The 24,302-nt window shown below is 38.7% G+C and overlaps 1 protein-coding gene across 3 annotated transcripts; it reads right to left on the minus strand.

The window, feature by feature from the left end:
- Positions 1-1,597: 1,597 nt before the first annotated feature.
- On the minus strand, positions 1,598-22,150 carry LOC145986501 (luciferin 4-monooxygenase-like). 3 transcript variants are annotated; one of them, XM_083120710.1, is made up of 13 exons: positions 22,115-22,150; positions 20,072-20,213; positions 18,140-18,347; positions 15,784-15,960; positions 12,018-12,144; positions 9,072-9,231; positions 7,590-7,760; positions 6,044-6,167; positions 5,221-5,270; positions 3,627-3,728; positions 3,010-3,135; positions 2,552-2,717; positions 1,598-1,833 (listed from the first exon to the last, which is right to left on the minus strand). In XM_083120710.1, the coding sequence occupies exons 2-13, from the start codon at positions 20,201-20,203 to the stop codon at positions 1,712-1,714; spliced, it is 1,665 nt and encodes a 554-aa protein (XP_082976836.1). In that variant the 5' UTR covers positions 20,204-20,213; positions 22,115-22,150; the 3' UTR covers positions 1,598-1,711. The 3 variants fall into 3 exon arrangements, with proteins under 3 accessions (XP_082976836.1, XP_082976924.1, XP_082976750.1); XM_083120798.1 differs by lacking the exon at positions 22,115-22,150 and adding an exon at positions 21,682-21,750; XM_083120624.1 differs by lacking the exon at positions 22,115-22,150 and adding an exon at positions 21,448-21,561.
- Between the last annotated feature and the right edge of the window lie 2,152 nt (positions 22,151-24,302).

A 24,302-nucleotide genomic window follows, 5' to 3' on the forward strand; every position in this document is an offset into this window, starting at 1 on the left:
CAGAGCGATTTTGTGGAATAGTATTTATGTAGACATGCAGTGGCGAAGCGTGACATCTTCACGTAGTCATCGCAAGATTTGCCAAACATCAGGGTCGATCTTTCAAGGGGGGGGGGCAGTGGTAGCGTCGTTGCCTTGTAATCAAGGGGTCCCGGTTCGATACCCGTTGGAGGCACATAGTGGTTCCCATTTTAAACTGTAGGTAAAGTCCCGATTAACCTTTCTGTGCATAAAGTTGACTTAAAACATCAAATCAAACAAAACAAATCAACGGGGGGGGGGGGGGGTGTCTGACAATATTTCTCTGTAATAAACGCCAAGGTCACTGCCAATTCAATGTAAAAGCTCATACCACAGATCTTACGACTACAAATTGCATCATTGTATCCCATACGATGAGAATTATTAAATTATCGTTCAATATATGCTTTTCCTTTTAACAAGTGGAAATAGCAGACATTCGCAGTGGCGTGCCCAGGATTTTCAAAAGGGAGGATTACGTGTACTTTTTTGTTAGTAATCATTCCTCATTTTGCCATATTTTTCCACCTTTGGCGATCTTATTTTTATATTGAGCCTAAGCAGGGATTATGACCCCCACAATCCCCTCCTAGAGCATGCCACTGGGCACTCTGAAGATCTTGATGACTCAAGAGAACCCTGCCGTGTAACTGTAAATATGGAGATGGGGGCTGAAAAAAGGCCTGTTATGACCCAGACCTTCAAGAGTGAGGGGGAAGTAGAGGTTGTTGGACCATGTCGTAGGGTCTTCCTGTACGGAAGCGTTCGACTGTTCTCGGCACCGGAAGAGACCAGAGAGATTCGCACCATCCTGCGATGAGCTGGGCCGTCCAGCACCATTGCCTTCAATAGGAAACTTGGCGGGAGGGTTCGGTGCGTGGGGTAGTACCGGGCTCTCATTTCGATGCGCTAGACTTTAGCGAATCTCTTGCGTATTTCGAGCTGTTGCATGCTGTCGCTTGGCTTATTTCGCATAAATATGCGAATATCCCGACTTCTTCTTTTATTTTTAGTTCTTCTCTAAAATGTTTAATATTTTGCTTGGTCATCGCCGCATGTCCCGATGACCGGACGCGTCGCCTCTGTATGGACAATATAGTTCTAGAAAGTTACCTGCATTTTTTTATTCAAATAAATTAACAGTTTTCCAATAAAAAATGGGAAACATCACTTTTCAGCACGTTCTCGTAGTTTTAGACGTTTCAGGACGGCAATCGCTTGATTTTAACGTGATTTAACGGTGGGTGCGCGCTGTTGCAAATGGCTGGTAGCTGCAGCCGCGTTTTCCCCTCCATGCATTCTCTTCTCACGCGTTTATCGAGACTTCTCGAGTCACTACTTGCGTAGAGCTTGTCTTCGTTCACTTGCTCCAGAGATTCCCGCGATATAGTGTAAGTATAATAAATCTTTTGTGTTTTACTGTTATTCTACCCATGGATTTCCACTATTAAAATTCCAGCCCTGGTATGAGCATTCCTACATCAATTTCATGAATTCATTCATCTTTACCCTCGTGAGATGCTTAAAGACAAAGGAGTACAAAAATACGTACATTGAAAAATCTCGTGTACTGGCCTGAAAATGTAATTTATGCAGAAGCATTAGTTTCAGTTTAATCTTTACATTGTATGTTTTTTGTAGAAGAGTTTACATTGTAATACATATAAATAGCCAATAACAGAAACTTTCGTTAGAGTTGTCCAAGCGCCATTTTTCGTAGTTTCACTCTGTCCAGTTTCCCTCCTTGGTTATCGGTCAAGGTATCCACAAATATAACTCCCCCTCTCAGGTGCTTGTAGTCAGCAGTTCTCTCTGGAACGACGTATTAAAGTTTGAGTAAAATGATTGGTATATATTTCATTAGCCATACTCGCATTCATACCACAAATAAATACCTATAATGAAATAAATACAATGAGATTGTGTGATATTTTGCACTGTAAATTTTCGAAGCAGGACAGCTTTCTACAGCTGATGTATTTGGAAGGGCCAAATTTTGAATACGGAAGAAGAAAAACGTGAATCTAAGTAAGATAAGCTACTGAATGTGACTTTAAAACATTTAATTTATTTATTAGTACGAGATTGGATTAAAAATAATTAATTATTGGACGGAAGTGGCTCAACTGATAACAGCATGAAAAACTATGCAATATATTCTAATATGTGGCCGTCTCTAAGATATTGCTGCAAATTTTAAAATTCGGCTGGCAACAGTGCAAAAAAGTATAATGGCATGTTTATTAGTCAGTCTAATTTAATTATAAACGTGATACAGAAACACACAAACAGAAAAAAAATACATACTGTACACATTATTTTAAAAAAGTAATGGACATTTTTGTAATCGAACTTGAAATATTATATATATAAAAAATTATATATATATAACTGAATTTAAAAACAGTAGCCAGTTGAAAATCTTCAGGCGCCCTGTATTTTTCTAACCTTGCGTGTGCGTATGTATTTTAAACTTAGTTTTTAAAATAAAGAAATCGCTACCTGGCTGAGAATGCCACTATGACCGTACCTGCAACAAAATTCTTCAGCTCCTCCTCTGTCACATTGTGTCCTGGTCGCTTCACTACATAAGCTCTGGCTTGATTTGTGGACTCTGGGTGAGGGATTCCTACGACGCCTGCAACATACACTGCAGGATGCTCCTGGAGAATGCCTTCTAATTCTGCAGGAGATATCTAAAATAAATACATTCCTGTATTTTACACTCAATTTTTCACTTCATTTTTCTGTCCGAATGAAAAACTTGCTGAACTTTAATTCTGTAATCAACAACAAAAGTAAAAGCTTTCTGATTTTATGTAACTTGAAGTGAACAATGCCCTTTTCTAGGACCGTCGACTGACCCATTCAACTCCCCCTCCCCAGTCATAAGGTTGTACAGTTACAGTATACATTTCCTGCTTTTGTACACCGTACAGAAATTTAAAAGAGCTGATCTGTGATATAGAGAATAATAGTGATACTTACAAAATGCATGAAGTATTTGAAAACTGAAGTCTTTCTGTCCAAGATATAGAGATGGTCCTCGTCGTCAAAGAAACCTATATCGCCTGTATGAAGCCAGCCCTCAGAGTCTATGACCTTGGACGTCAACTGTTAGTAACAAAATACATTTTTATTAAAAGTCATTTCAACTTTAATTACAGGTTATGTTAAATAATCTCTCTACGCTCTAAAGAGTTATTCTCGTGGCTGAAGTCGATGGCATACGGCGGTATACATATATTCTGTACTGTAGCCTTTATGCTTGAATGCAATCATTAAAATACGCGTTCACATTTTTTATTATTATAAAAATGCCGACATCGTCGTCAGTATTCTAGCATGAATAATATTTTTAGTAGAAGTTGATTGACTTCATCCAAATATTTAGTGGAAACATAATCCAAAGTTAATTGAAACAGTGTCTCCATTTAAGCTTTCGCGAAACTTAGCGTGTACCCTGTGAAATTTCTTGGTACTACAGCATTGGTTATTCTGCATCGGTAAAGATGATTTGATTGCATTGGGAATTGAAACCTGAAATGCATTTGGATACACGTATGTTGTTATAAATAATACGATTTGTTCAACCATTCACTCACCTCTGGTTCTTTAAGGTAGCCCTTCATCGTAGCAGGCGCTTTTACGTGGATTTCACCTCTTCTGTTTCTTCCGAGGGCTTCGCCTGTTGCAACGTCGGCAATCTGCAAAAGGAACGGATGATATTCATTTTGACGTCATTATGCAGTGTTCTCTGGGCAAACATATTCACTTGTGTTAAGACAAGCGTATGAGAAACCTTCTTACAGCGAGAAAGTTTCCATTTCACCACTTTACACACTTTTCACTGTGTAGGGCTTCGGGAAAGGGAAAAGTGCACATTCCTCATATTATCACGGTAATCACACCTTGAATCACTTCGGCAAAAAACATACGCACAATGCTTACCCGGCATGTTTTCTGTTTGGCCGAAATGTGGCGCAATAAATTGTGTTGAATATAATCCCATTGCATGGAACTTGTATCAGTCCAAAGGCCAGTCATTCATAGACATATTAGTTCCTTTTTATTGTAATACTTTTCTAAATACAGATCCATCCACATATTAATTTAAATATTAAATCAGATGAAGTAGATCTAATTCTACAAAATATATACAGTGCTTTTCACGGTGAAGTCGCCCGTGGAGCGTCGGCTAGCGCGCCGAGCAGTGAGGAGCCCATCTTCCGGCAAACTGATGAAACATCTGCGTAACTGGAGCCGCAAGCTATATAATGTAATAAGCTCGTACAATTACATTGACAGTTACAATTAAAATGAGCACGTACCTTGATACAAGAGGTGTCGGAAATGTTGTCCTCCTCCTTCCACACATTTATATGAAAATTTTTACTAACACGTATCAGTTCTTTTTCCGAAATTGCTTCAATTTCTCTTCTGATGTTTTCTTTCAATTCTTCTAATGTATGGCTTCAGGTTTAAAAGCTGCCACGCAGACGCACTGAAAATGCCTGGTTCTTGTGCAAGGAGCCAGAGGGTTTTCTGAGGTGTACGTATGTTCCAATCGTGCTCCAACGTTGTCTAGTTTCTTCCCTGTAAACACACACCGTTTCACCCTTCGGTTTTTCTCAAGACCAGACGCTGTTTCCCTAAACGAACATCTTACAATTCTACTGCAAAATGCCTTCTAACTTCCCTACAAGAATTCATACATAAAAATTCGTCGTTTTAAATTGCACTGTAGAAAAGCACCAGTAATACGTAAACTAAAACAAAACAATCTAAAACCCTTCTTACAAACTTAACACTTCACAAACACGTACAAACTGGACACCAGTTATCTGAATACTGAAGCACTGACGCGTCCAGTGCCATGGTCAGCGTATAGCTGTAAGTGTAAATGCCAGGAGATGCGCCCCAATTGCCCTGCGCTCTAGCCACCGCTCCACGGACGACTTGACGGTGAAAAACACTGTATATGCCAAGTGTGCTACGTAGACTTCGTAAACTACTTTTACGTTCAAATGATACTAATGTATCAAAGTTATGAAATCGTAATTATATTAACCAGTAATATTATGGTATAAAATATAATCAATAAGGAAATTTATATAAAAATATCACTGTTATGCTTTGATTAGGTAGGAAATATAAGTGTGTAAATTTATGAAACCATAGATAATAGTGATAACATACCTTGGCTTGTACAAATGGGGTTAACTTTCCAGAGTGAAGGTATTCGTGAACTAAAATGAAAAAAAATATGAGAAATAATATTGTTTGCTAAAGTTGTACTAATTCACACCTTACATAGACATATTGCTATTATTATACGCAGTAGCGTGCCCAAGGGTTGATGGGGGTTATAATCCCCTCTTTCGCCCAGTATTCCTAAAAAAGAACGTCAAATGTAGGAAAATATGGCAAAATGAGGGCTAGCTACCAAGAACAAGTATACATAACTCCTCCATTTCAAAAATCCTGAGCACGCTACTGATTATACAGTGTGGCAGATATGCGTTACTAATTATAAGTTTGAACGTTTACACAGCAGCGATTCAATATATCACAAACAACTTTAATTTTTAAAGAACTTATTTTACTTGCGCCTTTTGTTTATTTGGAAGCACATCCATTGGAACAGTTGGAGTGAACTCTAGAATCTGATTTGCAATATGCTTGATTCCGAATGATTGCATATATTAAAATTGAAAATATTCTTTACTACATACATTTATGAGATTACTTATTTGCACTCTTTTTAGATTCGAACCTTCCAAATCTTTCCAACTTTCGAAATTTCCAGTTAGGAAATTTTTAGGCTTCGAATCTGCCATGTTCGTAGCATTTTACTATCTTGACATTTTCCGTCTTTATTTTAACATTGATTTTCTTGTAGCAAGTTAGATGTTTAAATCTGCTTATTTAAAGCTGCGAAACACTTTAAGTTGAATTAAGGTAATTAAATATAAGATATATTCAGAAATATGTTAACGTGAACATTGATGCCAATTCCTACCTTCTTGACTGTCACCACTAACACTGTCCCCGACCTCTGGTATCTTCGGTAAACTTTTTATAGGGTTTCTGTTGTCGAATAAAGAGGAGTCCGATATTGCAAAGCTCTCAGACATCCCATAGTTCTGAAACAAGAACATTCCGATGTATAACTCCGTGACAGTGTTGAACTCCATTTGACAAGATGTTACCTTACATCTTGAAAAAAAATGTAATATATGTGAATCAGAAATAAGACTAATCCCTAAACCACGAATAGCTATGTGTGGAAACAATACGTTTAATACCTTCTATGTATATCCATACTAAAATTTAGTTGTAATGTACGACAACACTGTAATTAAAATTATAGAAGCAATAGTTGTCCTTTAAATCTTTACTTAAAGGATGAAACTTCAAAATCCCTTATACGAGTGTGTATTAAAAAAATAACGGAACTAATAGTATTATTTTAAGATTCTTTGGAACCAGACCTGTCCCTTTAGGAAACGTGTAATACCTACTTTAGTAGCATGATAGGATCGCTTCTGAACTTTCTGGATTTGAGTCTAAACAAAACATGGGCATTTTGAGAATATTTCGAAGGATGGCACAAGTGTCATGCAAGATATGTGGGATAAGATCTCTGCTCACGTGCAAAGATTTTTCTAAACTTACAAGCAGAACGTAGACAGATTGTTGGTTGTCGGAAACCTAGCTCCTTGAAAGTGGCTTTTAGCTGCATTGTAGGAGAGAGATTGAGTTCTTTTTCACCAGTCTGGTTCGGTAGCATTGATCAAACGCTTGGCAATTTTGGGTTTAGATCTTGTTTTTTTTCTTTTTCTTTTTCTTTGATGACTCAAATTATCTTTAGTTGGAGACTGTGTCCACGTATTGGCGCAAAGGACAGCCATCTTTTAATTTCAATGTAATCAAAATAAATTACGATAATAGATACATAATTATTAAGGCTGAGCCGATGTATCGGTATCGGCCGATACCAGTGACAATAATACCTGTAGATATTTTGGTATTTCTCGGACTCCGCAAAAATGAATCTTTCGCGGAGTCTAATTATACTTGAAATTATGCAAAATGCGAAGTTTATTTTCAGTTTGTGTGAAAAAAGGTAATTTTTGTAATAAAACATATCATGTAATTTAATATTCTGATGAAATTCTCAAATATTTTAAATAAAAATCCTGGTAAATTCATAATTAGAGTGGAATACTTATAGCCTACACTAATATTAATGTATATTTTGAACAACTTTTAATTATTTCCCGGGTTCGGTACCCGGTGGAGGCACATAGTGGTTCGGGTCCCACTGTAGGTTCAGTTGCGATTAGCCTTACTGTGCATAAAGTGAACTTAAAACACCAAACGAACCAAACTTTTAATTATTACAATTTTCATGCATCGGTATCGGTATCGTTAACTGTTAAAAGTGGTATCGTCTCCGCCCCGATAATTAGCTGAATATCTTCCCTCACTTTTTTCATAACAAAAAAACCAATCCAAATTTGGGATCAGAATCACATTAAGGGAGAAGTTATCACTTTCCTCACCTGTATGATGATCACCCTGGGAAGTTTGGATTGAACAAGCTTCACTGTGGCAGCGTCCAACACGGAACCACCGAATGCGACAGCTTTCACGAAACTCAGGTCCGTCTTCTGGAAGTCGAGGGTCCTGACGAACCAAGCCGCGAAGTATGGGTACATAGCCAGGCAGAAAGGCTGCGAAAGAGATGAACCAATATTACTATTTAAAGGTGATTGATGTTTCTGCAGTTAACCAGTTGGAGAAGTAATTCACTTGCAGTGGCGTAGCAACATATCGCGAAGCCCTGGGCGAGATTGGAATGTGATGCCCCATCCGTTTTTAAATTTGAAATCTCAATGTGAATCGATTCAAAATCTGTAGGGATACGTCAGAAAATTATCATATTTAAATAATAATTACTGAAGAAAATGATATTTAATAATTTCACTCACCCTAAAATGTCTTCTTTTGTTTTCCGGGAGCTGAAATCTGAAGCTGTAGGAAGGAAGGAAGAACTGCTGATATTAACCATTCCCGCCTTAAGTTGCAAGCAACTCAAGCGTTTAAATGCATCGCACTTGCTTCGCGGCAGTTGGAGGTGCTTTATTGTTAACATATTAAAATCCGGAGTGCAAGGTCGAGAGAAAGAAGAAAGGACAAGACAAATGGCTTTTTATTCGAGAAAAGAATAAATGGGTAAAAATGTCCACGCAAGTTATTGTGAATTTTTGCTTAAATGTTTCACATGAGAAATATTACAATGATTTTTACTTTTTCCGGGCCCCCCTTAGGCTTAGAGTCCGCCCCCTGTATATTACGCCCCTGATTTGACGTATTATAACGTTTACGCCCCGGGAGGTCGCCCACCCCTTGCTACGCCACTGTTCACTTGTATAGGTATTGCGAAAGTATATTCTGTGCGCACTTATTATTCCGGCGAAAACTTCATCCATTATTTTAGATAACACTCGGATCATACTGAGTCATACTTCCCTATGGTTGAATCTTGATTCTCCTTCATCGTCGCGAAATTTTGAGAGGCAAAATGGTTACTGAAATTACTAATATACAATTCTATTCATCCTCTGGCATCATGCTTAAGGAAGTAATCACCTTCTCTCGGACCTTGGGCGCCATTCAAAGCTTTATATATATATATATATATATATATATATATATATATATATATATATATATATATATATATATATATATATATATATATATATATATATATATATATATAAATAAATAATAATAATAATAATAATAATAATTCAGTGGTAAGAATAAAAACCACATTTAATATTTTTAGAGTTTAGTGTGTGTGTGTGATAATGTGGGTTTAGACAAGCTTAAAAAACAAATGCGGAAATATTGCAGTGAATCTATTGTAATTATATTATGTAATTAGAGCACTATAATTGTGCTCGGCCTGTTGAGCACTACAAATAAATAAATTCCGAACAAAATACAATTTTTGCATAAAGTAACAGCCTACTTACCTTAATTTTGTCAACGGCTTCGAAATACGCATCTTTGTTAGACTGCAGAACGCTGTAGGTTGATATAGCTCTGTGTAGCGCTATCGTTGTTCCTACGTTAGCTGCTACTGCAAAGTTGTTCGCTACACTCAGCAAGTCGACCATTGTGATATCGTTTCTTCTGCAAAGCAGGAGAAGATTACTTATCATTATTCTTACTTGCAAGAAATGAAGACATTTAAAGCTATATAATCTATCAGGAGCAAAGCCGCACGTAAGTGAAGCGAGTGGCCTGAACGAAGCTGCATACGCTACTTCAAAGCATGATAACTGCAGTCGCTTCCTCCCTTCACGCAATCCCGTTTTCTCTCAAGTGCTCATTGGTCGAGCCTTCTCGAGTCTTGCAAATAGACTTGTTTTCGTTCGTTAGCTCCAGAGATTTCCGGGACAGAGTATAGACAAGTTTACAATGAAAGCGTAACACATAGTATCACATTATTTTCGAAGCCTAAGCAGACTTTTTTAAATCAAGAAATAAAAACTCTTATTTTTATTTACTTTCAGAACAAGAGTTATGGCCGCTGACCATATAACCAATTGCATCCGTCTTCTAAGTAAAGGACCCCAGTTTGATCGAGGTAAGAATATAGATTTTGTCCTTCCTATGTTGGGTACTTAAAACAAATTGTGCCGATTTTTAGTTAGTTTTACCGGTTAGACATGTAAATGTTTCTTGTGCCACTGCTTTGCAATTGCATAAAAGTGACTGCAATTTCGTTGTCATCTTATAGGTATTTGAGCGGTTCGACAGTAACTTGAGATAACATTAGGTATAGTTTCTGAACAGTCTCCTGTTGCTCATACATAGTGAACAAACGGTAATTGACAAAAACACAGAGGAACATCTGGGTAATACACAAGCTACAATGAAATGGCCGAACTTTCACTTGTTTTTTTCCTTGGTTTCATAGTTTTTTGGGAATTGAACGAAGCAGCCTGGAGCAGGCGCAGTCTTGTTTATACAGGGTGGCTACTCTCCAGGAATTCCTTGAATTCCGGGAATTACGCGTGAATTAATCGCTCCGGGAATTATGCGTGAATTGTGCTTGGATTTTTCCCCGTAGACGTGAAAAATTGCAACTTTTATTAATCCAAATCTCATTGAATATATTACATGTTTATTAAAGCCCTGAGGCAAGTTTTTCGCAGTTTAGCTTTTATTTTTGTCGAGGAAAAAAAGGTAAAGGTAAAGTGCTCCCCTGTGCATAGCACCACGCCATGATGGCGTATAGGGGGGTGTGGGGGTAACGCCCCACACTTTCTTGATCCGGTCGTGAGTGGGGGTGATGTGATCAGCATCACGCCCCTGACCGCCTTTACCCCCCAGGGTTTCCCCCAGGTACCCATGTTATTCGACGCTGGGTGGGCGCCGGGGCCGCTTCCACCGTTAGAAAAGTTCCCGGATTTGAACCGGCCGGGGATCGAACCCGGGACCTTGAGCATGGTAGTCAGACGCGTTACCGACTGAGCCACCGCGGAAAGGAAGGAAATGAAAAAAAAAAAGCTGCGTAGAAAATAAAACAGAATTTTCTCAATCAGTTTGCTTTGTTAGTGTCCTTTGCAGAACAATGTACCTGACATACGCAGTGGCGCAACCACAAGGGGTCAAGGGTGGGCAAACATTGACGGCCAAGGGCACCTTCAGGAGCCCAGAGGAGAATTTATCCTGGTACTTGCCCCCTTCCCCAAACAAAAATTCGTGGCTGCGTCTCTGGACATATGGAAAATTATTGCAAGATAGAATATCATGAAATTGATTAGGTAAATTTGAAATTCTTATGCAATTAACAATTTTTCGTAAATTACTGTACCCCGTAACATTTGTGTGTGTATTTCAAGTCTGAATATGTGAAATGGCAAATGTAAACCCTGCACCTTACATTAAATATACATGTATACCGTTGAATTGAATTAGAATTTTTGGATACATTGGAATAGCCCAGACTTTTTGTATTGTTAATATATATGTGCTTGGGGGGGGGGGGGGGGAGTGAGAGGCGGTAATATGTAATGTTGAAGTAGAGAACGCATCTGCTTGTACCCTTGAATTTTTGGAAAGTTCACCTTGAAAACCGGGAATTATACTTGAATTTTATCATGGTCCTAGAGTGGCCACCCTGTTATAGAAAGTTTCAACGTGGCGTCCAGCGGAAGGCATGTCCATCTGGCAGAAATAACCTCTACTGCGGACACTGTTACTACTTTTAATAACATTTTAAGAACAACTGAGGCATACTCATTTTGTGCACCTTGCTTCATATCTCTCTCTCTGTTCCAATTAAGTTGTATTTTCCGAAGTAGTGCAGTTTGAAGCTACCATTGTCTGCAAGAGACGATTTTCACTTAACAAACCAACCTTCCGTTCCGTGCGAGAACGAACTTCACGCATCGCACGAAAATCAACTTAAGGAACGATATAACGAACTTCACCACAGGACTTGTGAAACGGCCAGTGGCCATGGCTCGTTTAACGAGTTAAACTCGTGCGACTTTCAGAACGCGCCCCAAGCTTAAAACACCGTTCATACTTGTAAACTGTGCTCGAAGTGAAGTGACATGGGAGGATGATATCCCCTCCCAGCTAAGATTTTTTTCATATATCACCTCTTCCTCACTGCTAACGTAACCATCCGCCCGCGAACTGCAGTCTCTCCATATTGATCCACGCAAGAAACTTCCCATTCGTCCCAAAATTCGACCAACCAATCCTCCCAGCTAGGAATTTCCTCTTCGACCACTACTTGTAAAGATGCAAGTAGAAGAAAACATTAAGTTTTGCAAATGAAAGAAAGGCAATTGAATCCAGAAAAGCGCTAAATGGAAGAGAAGAAATGTATTATTTTTTCGGAAAGAAGAAATGCATTATTTTGAATAAAAAATATTGAGAAAATTGAAAATTGTACTTACATAGCAAGTGTGGCAACCAAATTAAAGTGAGTGAGCATAGTGGCTTTAGGACGTCCAGTGCTGCCGCTTGTGTTGGTAATTAGAATTACATCTTCTTTGGGATTGACATCTATAACATCCGGAAATGCTGAAAGCAACAACAACAATAAAATATATGCAACAGATACACAAATTTGACAGTAATTTCCTTGGTAGAACAGCCGTTTTTACACAAAATTTTAGTAGTGTTGATATATGGTCAGTGATGTGCCGTAGACTATAAGTTTATGTCTACATGCGTTACACGTAATCTACGCGTAGATTACATTGGGTTGTAGTTTACGTAGACAATCTAAAGTGTATTAAAATTAATATTCATGGGTTTCATGAAAGGAAAGTGACATTTTAAACTGTATTGGTTCCTAACGAAATGAAAATAATCCTATTTATAACAAAATTTCTCTTCTCTTCTATTATCAACTATGGAAGAAGATAAATAGTATGCAAAAAACAACAACAGATGGCAGTCGTGTGGCAAGAGTGGGCTTTTTCCCATAAAACACTAGAATATTTCCTATATTAGGTTTCTTCCTAGGTGAGAAATTGTTCGAATTTGGAAGGAAGCATATGAAAAGTTCTCCTCACACATCAGCAACTGATTCGCAGTATAATTATGTTTTACTTCCACGGCGCCCTTTGCTAGGTTTCACCTTTCGCCATGTTGTTTACATAGATTACGTAATCTACGTGTATAAAATAGTCTACGTGTAGAATGTAGACTATCATTGTTTACGCGTAGACGCACATCACTGTATGTGGTACACAGCTTTGCTCCAAAACCGACATCTGTGAAAGGATTTTGCTGAAATGTGATTATTACGTATTATATGAGGGTTGCGTATATCTCGGGAATGAATGAACGTACAGAAGCATTCTTGAGCTCGTCGTAAAGACGAAAGACAGTAGAATATTACGATAATCAATAGCTGAAACTTAGTCCAATTTGAACGCTCCGTTCAAATTGCAAGTTTGAACAGCTCAAAGCACCCCCAAATAGATTGTTCTCATTTTTTAAAAAAATATTTTTAACTACCATCATTCCTCTTTCGACTGAGAAAGTCTGTTGTTATGGCTAATTTGTTCATTGCCATTTCCATGTTTCTAGCCACGCTCTTAAGCGACGAAATGTTCACATACGAAACTAAATTACACCCGCATCCGTTCACTGTTTGTCTTTACATTTGTGTGAAGAACTATTTCTTATTATATTTGAATTCATAACTTAATATTGTAAATAATAAATATTCTTAGTAATTCTTCTCTTGACCAATTGCAAAATTGTTTTTCCAAGCAATATCATTTTTCAGAAATAATATAAAATAATAAAGAGTAATAACGTTACAAATTTGTTCTATGTTTTGTCAAAGGTGTCTGCATTTGTTACGAATTCAACAATAAGAATTTACAAAGTTCAGTACTTTGTATTCAATAGAAAATTAATTTTAAAATGCTGTAGGAAATTAACTTTTTTTATGTTTAAGAAGACTGTAATTCTGTGTTACTTTCTATAGCAAAGGATATTATTTTCCCATACCAATAATCATGTCAAAGTACGTACCCACATTTCAAGAAATTGAATGTACATGTATTTAGAATAAGACCGTGTTTAAAATATTTAGATTTTTTGATTGTCGTAAGACATTTAGAGCAACATATTAGTAAATTAGTGAAACTTTGATTATTTAAATATAGGACATTTTAGTGGAATTGCATGAATAAAGTCTTATCGAAAGACATGAACAACAATGAAAATTTCGAGTTGTAACTGCTAATAGAGCTATTAGCCGTTTCAATTGTATTCATGTAAACTAGTGTTACATGTCGTCTTAGATATATTGAGTAGTTTTCATAGCAAGGCTTTGAAACTTAATTTTATTGCTCGCCTTGCCTAGTTTTTTTTCATATGTGACTGCATAGTATTGTGATTGTGCCTTGTGCCTAATGAAAGGGCTTTCTGAAGGCTAACATACTGGATAGGTGCAGCATTGAGCATGAAGTGTTTTTTTCCTATTTGCGTCTGAAAAAACGGCAAGAGAACTGTTCCCAAAACACTGAACTTCTGGAGCTCAGATCGAGCACTTATTTCAAATCCTTATGTGTTCACCCTTACAAAAAGTTCCATATGCTGTATTCAGCCACGCAGGAAAATTAGTCAGATCCTTCCAGCGTCCATTTAAACCAATTGCAAAGCGTTGTGAAATTGTGAATGTTGTGATGGACGACTGTAAGGCAAATTTACTCCCTGTAGTCGAAAGTAAGAAATTGTGCATAACGTACAATAGTATAGGAAATGACGTTGCGGTGGCCTTGAGAAAATGGACTCAAGAAAGACTTGTATTCAATTTTTACACAATAATTGCACAGGAAAGATAAAGTTGACGCAATGTACCTATGTACCAGTCAATTATGGAAATAGATCACAACAATTATATTCCCAAGGGTCTTCAGGAATTCCTTAAGTTCCTTCTCACAAACATAGTAAATATTCTGATGAATCATGCAAGCAAGTTTCAACGTTAGAAAGTCTTGTCACGTAATTCCACGTTTCTGATACTGAGTAAGGGTGCATTGGAGATTAACCTGAAACAATGATACTATCCTGTAGCAGATAATACAGATGGGAATAATTCAGAAAGGCTTCGTCACTTTACAGACAATCGTTAAAAAAATCATCAGGTGCATACTTGTGTTCAGATGTGTTCAAGATAAGTGAATGAGAAACTGATAATCACTTGCTGGAAGAAATATGCTAGTTCAAGTAAACGAAAAGTTTCAGAACACGAACAAAGTGAGTGGAGAAATTCAAATTCTCTCTGTATTGCATTCAAGCTGAAGTAAACAAACTACTGGATAAGTTTAGGGCATCTAAGCACATGTTGGAAAAGACAGGATCCAGTGTGCACTTTATAAGCAGAAAGTCATGTGGACTTACAGTATATACAAGGTTGTATCAAAAAGTAAGGTGAATTTGTCTGCAAAACCCAGAGTTCTTTGTGTAGCTAATTAAATTTTTTGTATGTGTCATATACCAAGGTGATGCAAGTCTGACGGCAATTACAGTTTTCTACGTCAACCGGTCTGGTACCTAGAGCAATTCAAAGATGGTGCAACGACTTGAACATTACTCCAAGGAGGAGGTGCGCAGTGTTATTCGTTTTTGTTTTTTTGGGTCAAAGGAAAGAAACCATCTGAAATTCATCGAGAATTGTTGGAGGTCTATGGAGTGAGTGTTATGTCGCAGATACAAGTGTATGTGTGGTGTAACTCATTTGCAAGTGGTAGGAGTAGTGTGACAGATGATGACAGAAGTGGCAGACCAGCAACGTCCATCACCGACAGCAATGTATGAGACGTGGATGCGATGATTCGTGAAGACAGAAGAGTCAGGTTGCATGACATTACTGATGCATTGAACATCTCATATGGTTCAGTGAGGAGTATCGTCCATGACCAACTTGGCTTCAGGAAAGTGTGTGCGCGCTGGGTGCCCAAAAATTTAAGTGAGGATCAAAAACACCATCGAATGGGCATTTCCCTGACCCACCTCACACGATATGTCCACGAAGGCAGTAGTTCCTATGTCGAATTTTAGTTTCATATTTCTTTCTATGCACTTTTTCAATAAATCGAAAATTCACCTTACTTTTTGATACAATCTAGTATGTATATATTGTATATCTTCGCACCCTGCTGTGTAGTTACGGTTGTGTTATATTGGCCCCTTTACCTGATCCGTCGTCTTCCAAGAGCTTCTCGACCGTGGTCGCCCCGTCAACCTCGCCGATGGAGAATAGCTGGACGTCCCAGTCTAACTGGCCGATGGCCTCCTTCAGTGCTGGTGCAGTCATGGGATCGCACAGAACGAAGCGAGTCTCTGACTCTCTCATTTGGCGAACGAATTCCTCTGCAAAGGGAAGAAGAACACGTAAAGTTCAAGTCCTGATTCGAACGCCACTTTACTTAAAAGAAAGTTCCGAAAGATCTGTTTCCCTCTGGCAACCATATGTCAAGTCCACTTTCCCACCAATAGCGTCCGTTGCAGCACTGACAGTACTTGTCAAGTCTACATGGAATAAATGAGATGTTGCCAATTCAGTTTCTGTAGAGATTTCATAGCGCGGGGTTGGGGCTATCTTTACTAGGTTGTGTTATTGTGTTGTTTGTACAATGTGGAGACCATGGGAGTGTGACGTCGTCGCAGTTCGTGTTGGATGTCTAAACACTGCACGTAAAATTGACGGCAGTGCTTCTCAGAAAAACTGGTGCTGGCTCGAAACCAGATACGCGTCCGATCGGCTTCCTCTCGAGCTGTCAAAGAAACCGAACTGGCGCTCAAATCAGGAGTTGAACTTTACCATTAGCGTCGCGGTGTGTGTGTTTTGGGGGATGGGGGCAGCCACTTCAACGCCGTTTGGAAATTGCCGTTTTTCATTTCAAAATTTACATGAGCACTAACGTTCATTGGTGTTCCAACAGAATAATCAAAGTAAAAATTTGTGCGGGAACCAGTTTAGAATCGTCATATATTAACATTAATAGTTTTCTCTTAAACTTAATGCAAAACATTAATGGTTCCGTAATTTTTCAAAATTCCAAAACTGATAAGATATTGATCATGAGAGTAATGTATGTAATCGAAACGTTGGACGCTAGCGTCGATTTAATCTGGCTGGTAACCCAAGAACACTTGTCCGAATCACGTCGCCAGGAAATCTACAATTCCTAAAGTAGATTAACTATGCATATATGAACTGTGTGAATTGTAGAAGAAAAAAGATAACACAATGCTCTAAGGGGGACTACGCTACCATCAGTTAATAAAATATGTGTAAAGCACCCACCCCCTTCCCCCTTAGCTAGGATAATTTACGTCAGCAACTTCATATTGAATCATTCAAGCATATTCCCATCTACACTCACAAACTCGACCAAGCATCCCGCCTCTAGGAATTTCCACTTCGATTGATTTGACTTAGTTTACCTCGCTTTTCTGCTAATCTCGAGGATGATGATGAACGGTGATAAGGTGAAATGGATGAAGAGACAATCACAAACACACATGGACAGAATACAACACAGAGGCAGTAGCGGCGAATGTGCGCCAAAACTGGGAACAAAGACAGTTAATGTTTCTTGGTACACAAGGTTTAGCATTAAGTGGCCACATTGCGGGGTCAAAAGTGGCAAGAAGTAAAGGCAATTGCCCCCCATGCCCCTCCAATCGCCGCCATCGCACAGAGGATTATACTGGCTGCAAGTTCAGACGCCAGAGCCTCGTTAGTTTGCAACAATGTATTCCAGGATGGAAGAGACGTTGACGTTTGGGTGTCAAACCCGTGAATGATCATTCCTTTGGTGAATCGAGTAGGAGAGTCTTTCCAAGGATTTTTAAATATTAATTTGACAATAAAATAATAGTTTAATATTTTTATTAGTTTATAATCATGATAATTTTAATTCCATTATTACGTATCATATACTATTAAATTTTGCCAATGATCCCCGTTACAAGAAATTATGATGCCACCCATTAGAATTAGGAATTATAAATCAATTTGTAGATGCCATCACATGGTTCCTTCCGTCGCTCTGCATGGCGGAGTGGTTAGCACAGCGTCCAACGATGCCAGGAGATCCGGGTTCCAATCCCGGACTGGGCACGGGTGTTGTTTGTGAGTGACCCATCATCAATTTCATAAAATCATCATTCGTGGGCCTCCCCGATTACGTCGTCGCGTTGTATATGGCACTGGAGGCTGGTCCGGATCCCACTTTAAACTATTGGTCCAGTCCCGATTAGTCTATGTGTGCTTAAAGCGGACTTAGATCAGCAACTTAACAAACAACACTCGTCCTCATTGTCGCGAATAGCCAAAAGTGGCAGAAAGGTGACGCTTAATAACAAAAATCAAATCAAACTTTGTTCCTTTCTTATCGATAGTAAGTCACGCTTGAAATCGTCAGTAGCTCTAGATACATCTTTAATCTTTGATGAGCAAGTAATAGTAAAGTCGAGAATGCTGTTCGCCAGCATGAAGTTTAGGACTAATCCTAGTTTTGAGTGTAATGTAAATATTACGTACCTATTCTCTCGGTTTGGTAGCAGCCTCTGGTGGCACCGTTGCACCTCCAGCATGAGAATTGAACTAGGAAGAACGTTGCCATATCGTACGTGGAGAAATAGAGGATCTCAGATTTGCCAAATCCTCGTCTCATGAGGGCGCTGGCTATCTTCCTGGACAGTGGCTCCACCTCGCCGAATTTGACTGAGGTCCCCTTCACGACATCTCCCTAGAAAAGAGGAAATGCCTTAAAGATATGCTGATGATACTTTTTATACTCTGTCCCGGGAATGTGGAGCAAGCGAACGGGAAACAAGTCTCGGCGCAAGTGGTGACTCGAGAGAGTTTGACCGATGGACTCGTGAGAGGAAAAATGAGTGCATGGAGGAGAAAACGTGGCTGCTGCCAGCTATTTGCAGCAGCGCGCATTGTTTTGCTCCGCCCTCTCGTTTTCTTCCCTTCTCTACCGTTAGCGCGACTTTGCTCCAAATATTACCAAGACATTGTAGCAGAGCTGTTCACCATCCGAGGGTGACCTTCATAAGAACAGACTCCTGAGGGTGTGTGAGTGTGAGTGTGAGGACGGGGGTGGATCATTAGGGTGAGAGCAAGGGCAAGTATAAGGAAAAGAACCTCGGTCGAAAAGTCCCCGCGCAGCTTTCCCATCTTCCGTTCAGTTCGGGCCATAAGGAAGGATGGTCCACTCTCACCCTCCCCTCCTCGCGGGAGTACGGTGCACAGGAGTCGCGGGTCTGCGCAGGTTTCTATGCTTGAGGTACCACTTATGAGAGTTAGGGAGGAGGTGCAGTCGAATCGTGAGGGTGGGGGAGATTGATAAAAATGAGCACCTCTGCCTTCTAGCTAATCTGTTGTCCCATATTCGCTTCTATTTCTGGAAGAGAAATAGTTAAATAATGAGCAGACAATGATTATATTTTCATGTGATTGAAACATACTACAATTTGTTACGTATTGGGAAATGGAAAGATTCGATGGAGGGAGAAAGGAATCATGAGAGAAAGTCTCCCTCCCCCTTGAACATTTCTGATCTCGTTCTCTTCAATTTGAAGACCGTTATGGTGAAGACCTGTCTTTATACTGGTCAACCAGATGATCCCTAACCTGGATTTGATTGGTCTTGGATATCCGTCTAGTTAGAGCAGGATGGAGCACCCCCGCTACGCTGATGACACCTACGAATTGGCCGTCCGGTCACCATAATCGCCCGATTTGAACCCCATACTCTGTCCCAGGAATCTGTAGAGCAAGAAAACGAAAACGAGTCTTCTGCGCAAGTTGTGACTCGAGTAGGCTCGACGAGAGGGAAAGGTGGGGCCGTGGAGGGGGAAAGAAGTTTACAGATGCCAACCGTTGTAGCAGAGCGCACTGCTTCGTTCCACCCACTTGCTTTCTCCCCTTCTCTACCGCCATGGCTCTACAGTTCAATCTCGAAGACTTGGACTGGATGAGAAAATGTTTCGAATTACACTTCGACTGCAGCGTCTAATACGGCCAGTAGATAAAGCTAAGAACGCGTTTTTTCCTGCGCTATAAACATTTGTTTTTCACCATAGAAATCACATAACATTTTAAAAAGTTCTTACAGTATATTTACGTTTGCATCATTTCCACACGTCGAAGAAGAACTACAACAAACAACTGACCTTCGACTTCCATGATTTCAAACAAGTGAATAAAGATCACACGAGTGAAGTACAAGGACTGCATTGTCAAGGCCTACATGCTACGGACTGGAATGCTCGTTTTATTGGCCCTTTCGAACTGCACTAGGTAACAAGACCGTACTTCAAGCCTGCTTTATCCACCAGCATGTTCAGTCGAGCAACTATTTGGTTAATATTGCTCGCACCTAGTCTTTTCGACTAATGACTAACTACGTTCTAATACATATGGGCCTTCCATCACGTGGGAGTACAAGAAGTCGTCACTTACCACCCACACTCGGTCCTTGCTCTTAGGCACGTGCTTCCTCACAGACTCCAGCAGGAACTCCGCTGCAGAAACAACTGGAATTTCATCGACACTGCGAGGTTTTTGAGCCACTACTATGTTTCCTTGACTCATTTTTCTTCACCTGAAATTTCAGAAAAAATCTAAAACTCTGAAAACTAAGCCTCTTTACATTGTCTGTGAACCAACAATCATCATCCAAATAATAATAATATGGAATTTTTGTGCAGTGATTAACTATTTTGCTCTCTAATAAGCTAAGAACACTGTGAAATCTTAAGTCATTTGTAAGAGGCAATCCGAAACAATGTTATAACTCTCAACAGTATTAAGCAAGAGTTATCTTCTGTCACTTGAGAAAGATACATGTGTAGTGCATACAAACGTCGAGTAAATAAAGATGTTATGGCCACTACAGATGCATTTTTATTAATAACAAGATTTGTGTTTCTTCAGTGATAAGCAAGCACGCACTTGATAATTTATGTATAATCTAAGAAAGTGTCTTCTTGGCACATTTCTTATCTTACTCTAAAAAACAGCTCTTGTAGGAGTCGGTTACAATCTTGTTTAGTAACGTAATAAATAATTTGGGATTGAGCAAAGAAGAGAATGGTAGAACAACTTACACAAGCGTGAATGTAGTACAGTATCTGGCAATTAGTAGATTCGAAAGACTGTGTGCCAAAGAGTGTTTGGAAAGTAACTGAGCCGACCTCCTGGTGGAGTGGCTTTCACAGCGTGCTACGACTACAGGGGTCTCGGGTTTGAATCCTAGCCTGAGCATGGGTGTTCTTTGCTTGTCCCTTCAGCATATCATCACTCATGCTGATCGTCGCAACGTGGCCAAAAGTGGCAGAAAAGTTGCTAAATAACAAAAATCAATCAATCAATGGAAAGTAACCGAGTTGTATTTACTTTGTTCACAAAGTAAATCAGTTGCCGGCACTTTAAAAAGTAACGGTAAGCAACATTTACTATTTTAGATAAGATACAAGCCGCAGAACATGCTGCAAGTTGATTGTACTTTTTATTAGTGTAACCATCTAAAAATTAGGACTAATTTTATTAACTTGTAATAAACCTCATATTGCACTACGAGAATACAGAGGCGAGAAAATTCACATCAAAACCGTTATGCTCGAAAACGTTACGTCACAAGTAAAAAGTAACAATTTCGCTACTCTTGGAATGAGTTATAACTATTAATTTAAAAAATTAACTATTCTCTTTCTGTTACTCGAAAAATTCCCAAGTATTTGTACGAAAGCCGGAGCACTCACTACTGTAATAATCACGAAAACACAATATTTGTTGTTACACGGCAACCCTACATAAAAGAACACAACATTTCGTACCTTTTGGAACCTGAACTGCCACGACGATTAATAGGTACGAAGAGTTTACTACACAAGTTGAACAAAATGTGTAACGTGATAACAGAGAAATATCTTGTGTGGTTTCAAAACTACCACTCTTATCTCCAGGTAGAAGTATTTTATTTCGTCGTAAGTAGACCCAGGCGTGTTTGTATAACCACTATACTTTGTTCTAAAAGTAGCAGATAGTCAAGATAAAATAAAAAAAAATACCTTATTGTTTTTATCTGTACACTCCTTAGATCAAGTGTCAACGAGTTTGTGTGGACTGCGGCAACGCGGAATTTCCCATTTTATTTTTCGAAATTGTGTTCTGTGAGCAAAAACGGTTGGATTTTCCGCTTATCTACTATGTCATGCAGATTAATTGCATGACAACAGGTGGACTGGTTTGAATATGTGCAGAACTCGCTTATAGCCTACGAAAATTGAAAACTTGGTTTATCCTAAATGATTTCTATTGGATTTAAACATGTGCAAAAACATGGCTACAATCAATCAGTATCATACAAACGCGATTCCACGTGATATAACATTGTACACCCAATTTATGATGTAACTCTAGTGTTCAATACAGTGTATCAATATTGAACGTGTTTCAAAATTGTTATATCTTTGCAACAGTAACTAGAGGTTTAGAGCTCACCGTATGTTTGCCGAATGAACTAAAGTTGAAATCACAAACCCTGAGACCTTGGGTAAACAAAACCACCTGCATGCAGAAAGCATTGCAAACTCATAGAAGTAAAATAATCCACACGAAAATCCAGCGTTGTTACAGGATTCATTACGTAAGATAAAACAATGGCCAATTTGTAGTATGGGATACGCTGCCGCAAATGACGTCTCACTTTAAACCCAATGCTCTTTCTTTTTTTACTTATTGCTTCACCTTTATGGTTAACTCTTTGCACCAGTAATCATTTCCCATAAATTTGGCTTCTTTCTTGCATGCGAATTGAATATATTTTACTTGCATTTTTTTAGACAAAATGATATAACATGGTAATGTATATTTCTAAGGATGATATAGATAGGAGTGTATTTGAAATTTGTTTGTAGATTTTATGTAAATTGTATCTTATGTAAATAAAATATATAATAGGCATAAACAGCCATATGCATTGCTGTAAGTCCAATAAATATATTGATGATGATGATCAAAACAAGACAAAGAAAGTTCGTAAATTTTGTTGCGGTTGGAAACTTTGACAAGCATCCTAATAACGATTTTTGTTCCGCCAAGTATAGTGCACTTCGTAAAATAACTTGGTGACATGGCAAGGCAAGATAAGTGTGAACATTTTGTAGTAATATGCGTTGTAACTTTCAATGAGCTTAGAGATTTGTGTTCATAATGATATTTTATAACATTGGTTATTTTCTAAAAATAATCATGTGAACAGCAAGGAAGTAGTGCAACTTAGTAATATTGCCTGACTTATCCTTAGAAAAATAACATGCTGACTTCTATGCGTGAGGGAAGGTCTATGCGTTCTCCGTTCTTGTTTTCAAAACGCCAGGATGGACAGCCTTTGAAAAGGGGTGAGAAACAGATTCTACTCAATATTTATGTAACGTTCTGTCAGTGGTATCCTGAGAAACCAGTAAATGAAGTGGTTAAGTTGGTATCCCAGTGCAGTTTTAAGGGTTATGAAAGAGAGAATGACCGGGAGATTAACAATGTATGCGGCTGCATATTCGTCTGATGTTATGAGAGCGGGTTCTCACATTCAGAGGCTCTTATATAAAATGAATAGGTGCGGCAAACTATGAGTGTAACAGCAGATGATTGCGGTCATGAATCAACTGACGCGGAGTGATACATCGAATCGGTGAGACCGTTTGTTTACAGAAGGTCTCAGTGTTTGTGATTTACACTTTACACTCCAAAATCGGTGTTAACTTTTTCCCCCAAATAATTCGTGTTTTCATTTTAGCATACTTTCGTGACAAATATATCTTCATTGCCTTTTCAAACTAGCATTATAAATTTTACGTTACATGGCCTACGCCTGTTCATCCTGTTCATGTTAGTTTCATACGTTTTGAGGCAGTTATTTAAATACCGATGTTGCGCCTCCTGTGTCCACTCGATCCCGCCAAAATCTCGCCGCTTCGCTAGGTAACGCAAAACTTTTTTCGCGAAATAAATACCGTATGACACAGTTGAAATGATCCAAACAGAAATGCAAGCAAACCGTTGTGTCCATGCGGAAGCGACTACTTGGATAGTTATGGTAGCCAATAGGCACAAGGTGAGTTGTTTTTGACCAGATGGTAGCACCAGTCCCGTACATTTTGGATACCACCTCAGACCTCTTAATATATTCCGGATTGTCTCAAATTGTGCTTATACGAAACTAGCATGATCCCATCAAATTCGAAAAAACGAGTTTTTAATGAGTCTTCACATTTATCTGGGCACTGTCTTTAAAACAAATATTTTTTAAAAAATCTAGAGTACCTGGAAAGATAAATGTGTAGATATAACCAGCATATAAATTTGAAATCACTCACATGTTGATTGCCAGTTTCGCTTTGGGGTTTGGAATTTTATTTCTTTTTGTTTGCCTAATCTTTTCTGGGACATTAAGTTGGAGTTTGGTGCTGATCACACCTCTGCTATCGAGATGGAAATTATGTAAGCCTTGAAACTCACTAACTGCCTCTAGGATATTACGAAAGGTTGAAATGCATGTAGGATAAGGTCTCTTTTACCTTCAAGTGCAGCTTGTACTTACAGAAATTATGCAGTTCTAAAGAACATAAAGATACTCATAGTTTCCTGTCAAAGGTGAAAAGATACAATGGCCAATTCATCATCAAAATGT

Source organism: Lepisma saccharinum, chromosome 1 (assembly GCF_977018435.1).
Source record: "Lepisma saccharinum chromosome 1, izLepSacc3.1, whole genome shotgun sequence".
NCBI lineage: Eukaryota > Metazoa > Arthropoda > Insecta > Zygentoma > Lepismatidae > Lepisma > Lepisma saccharinum.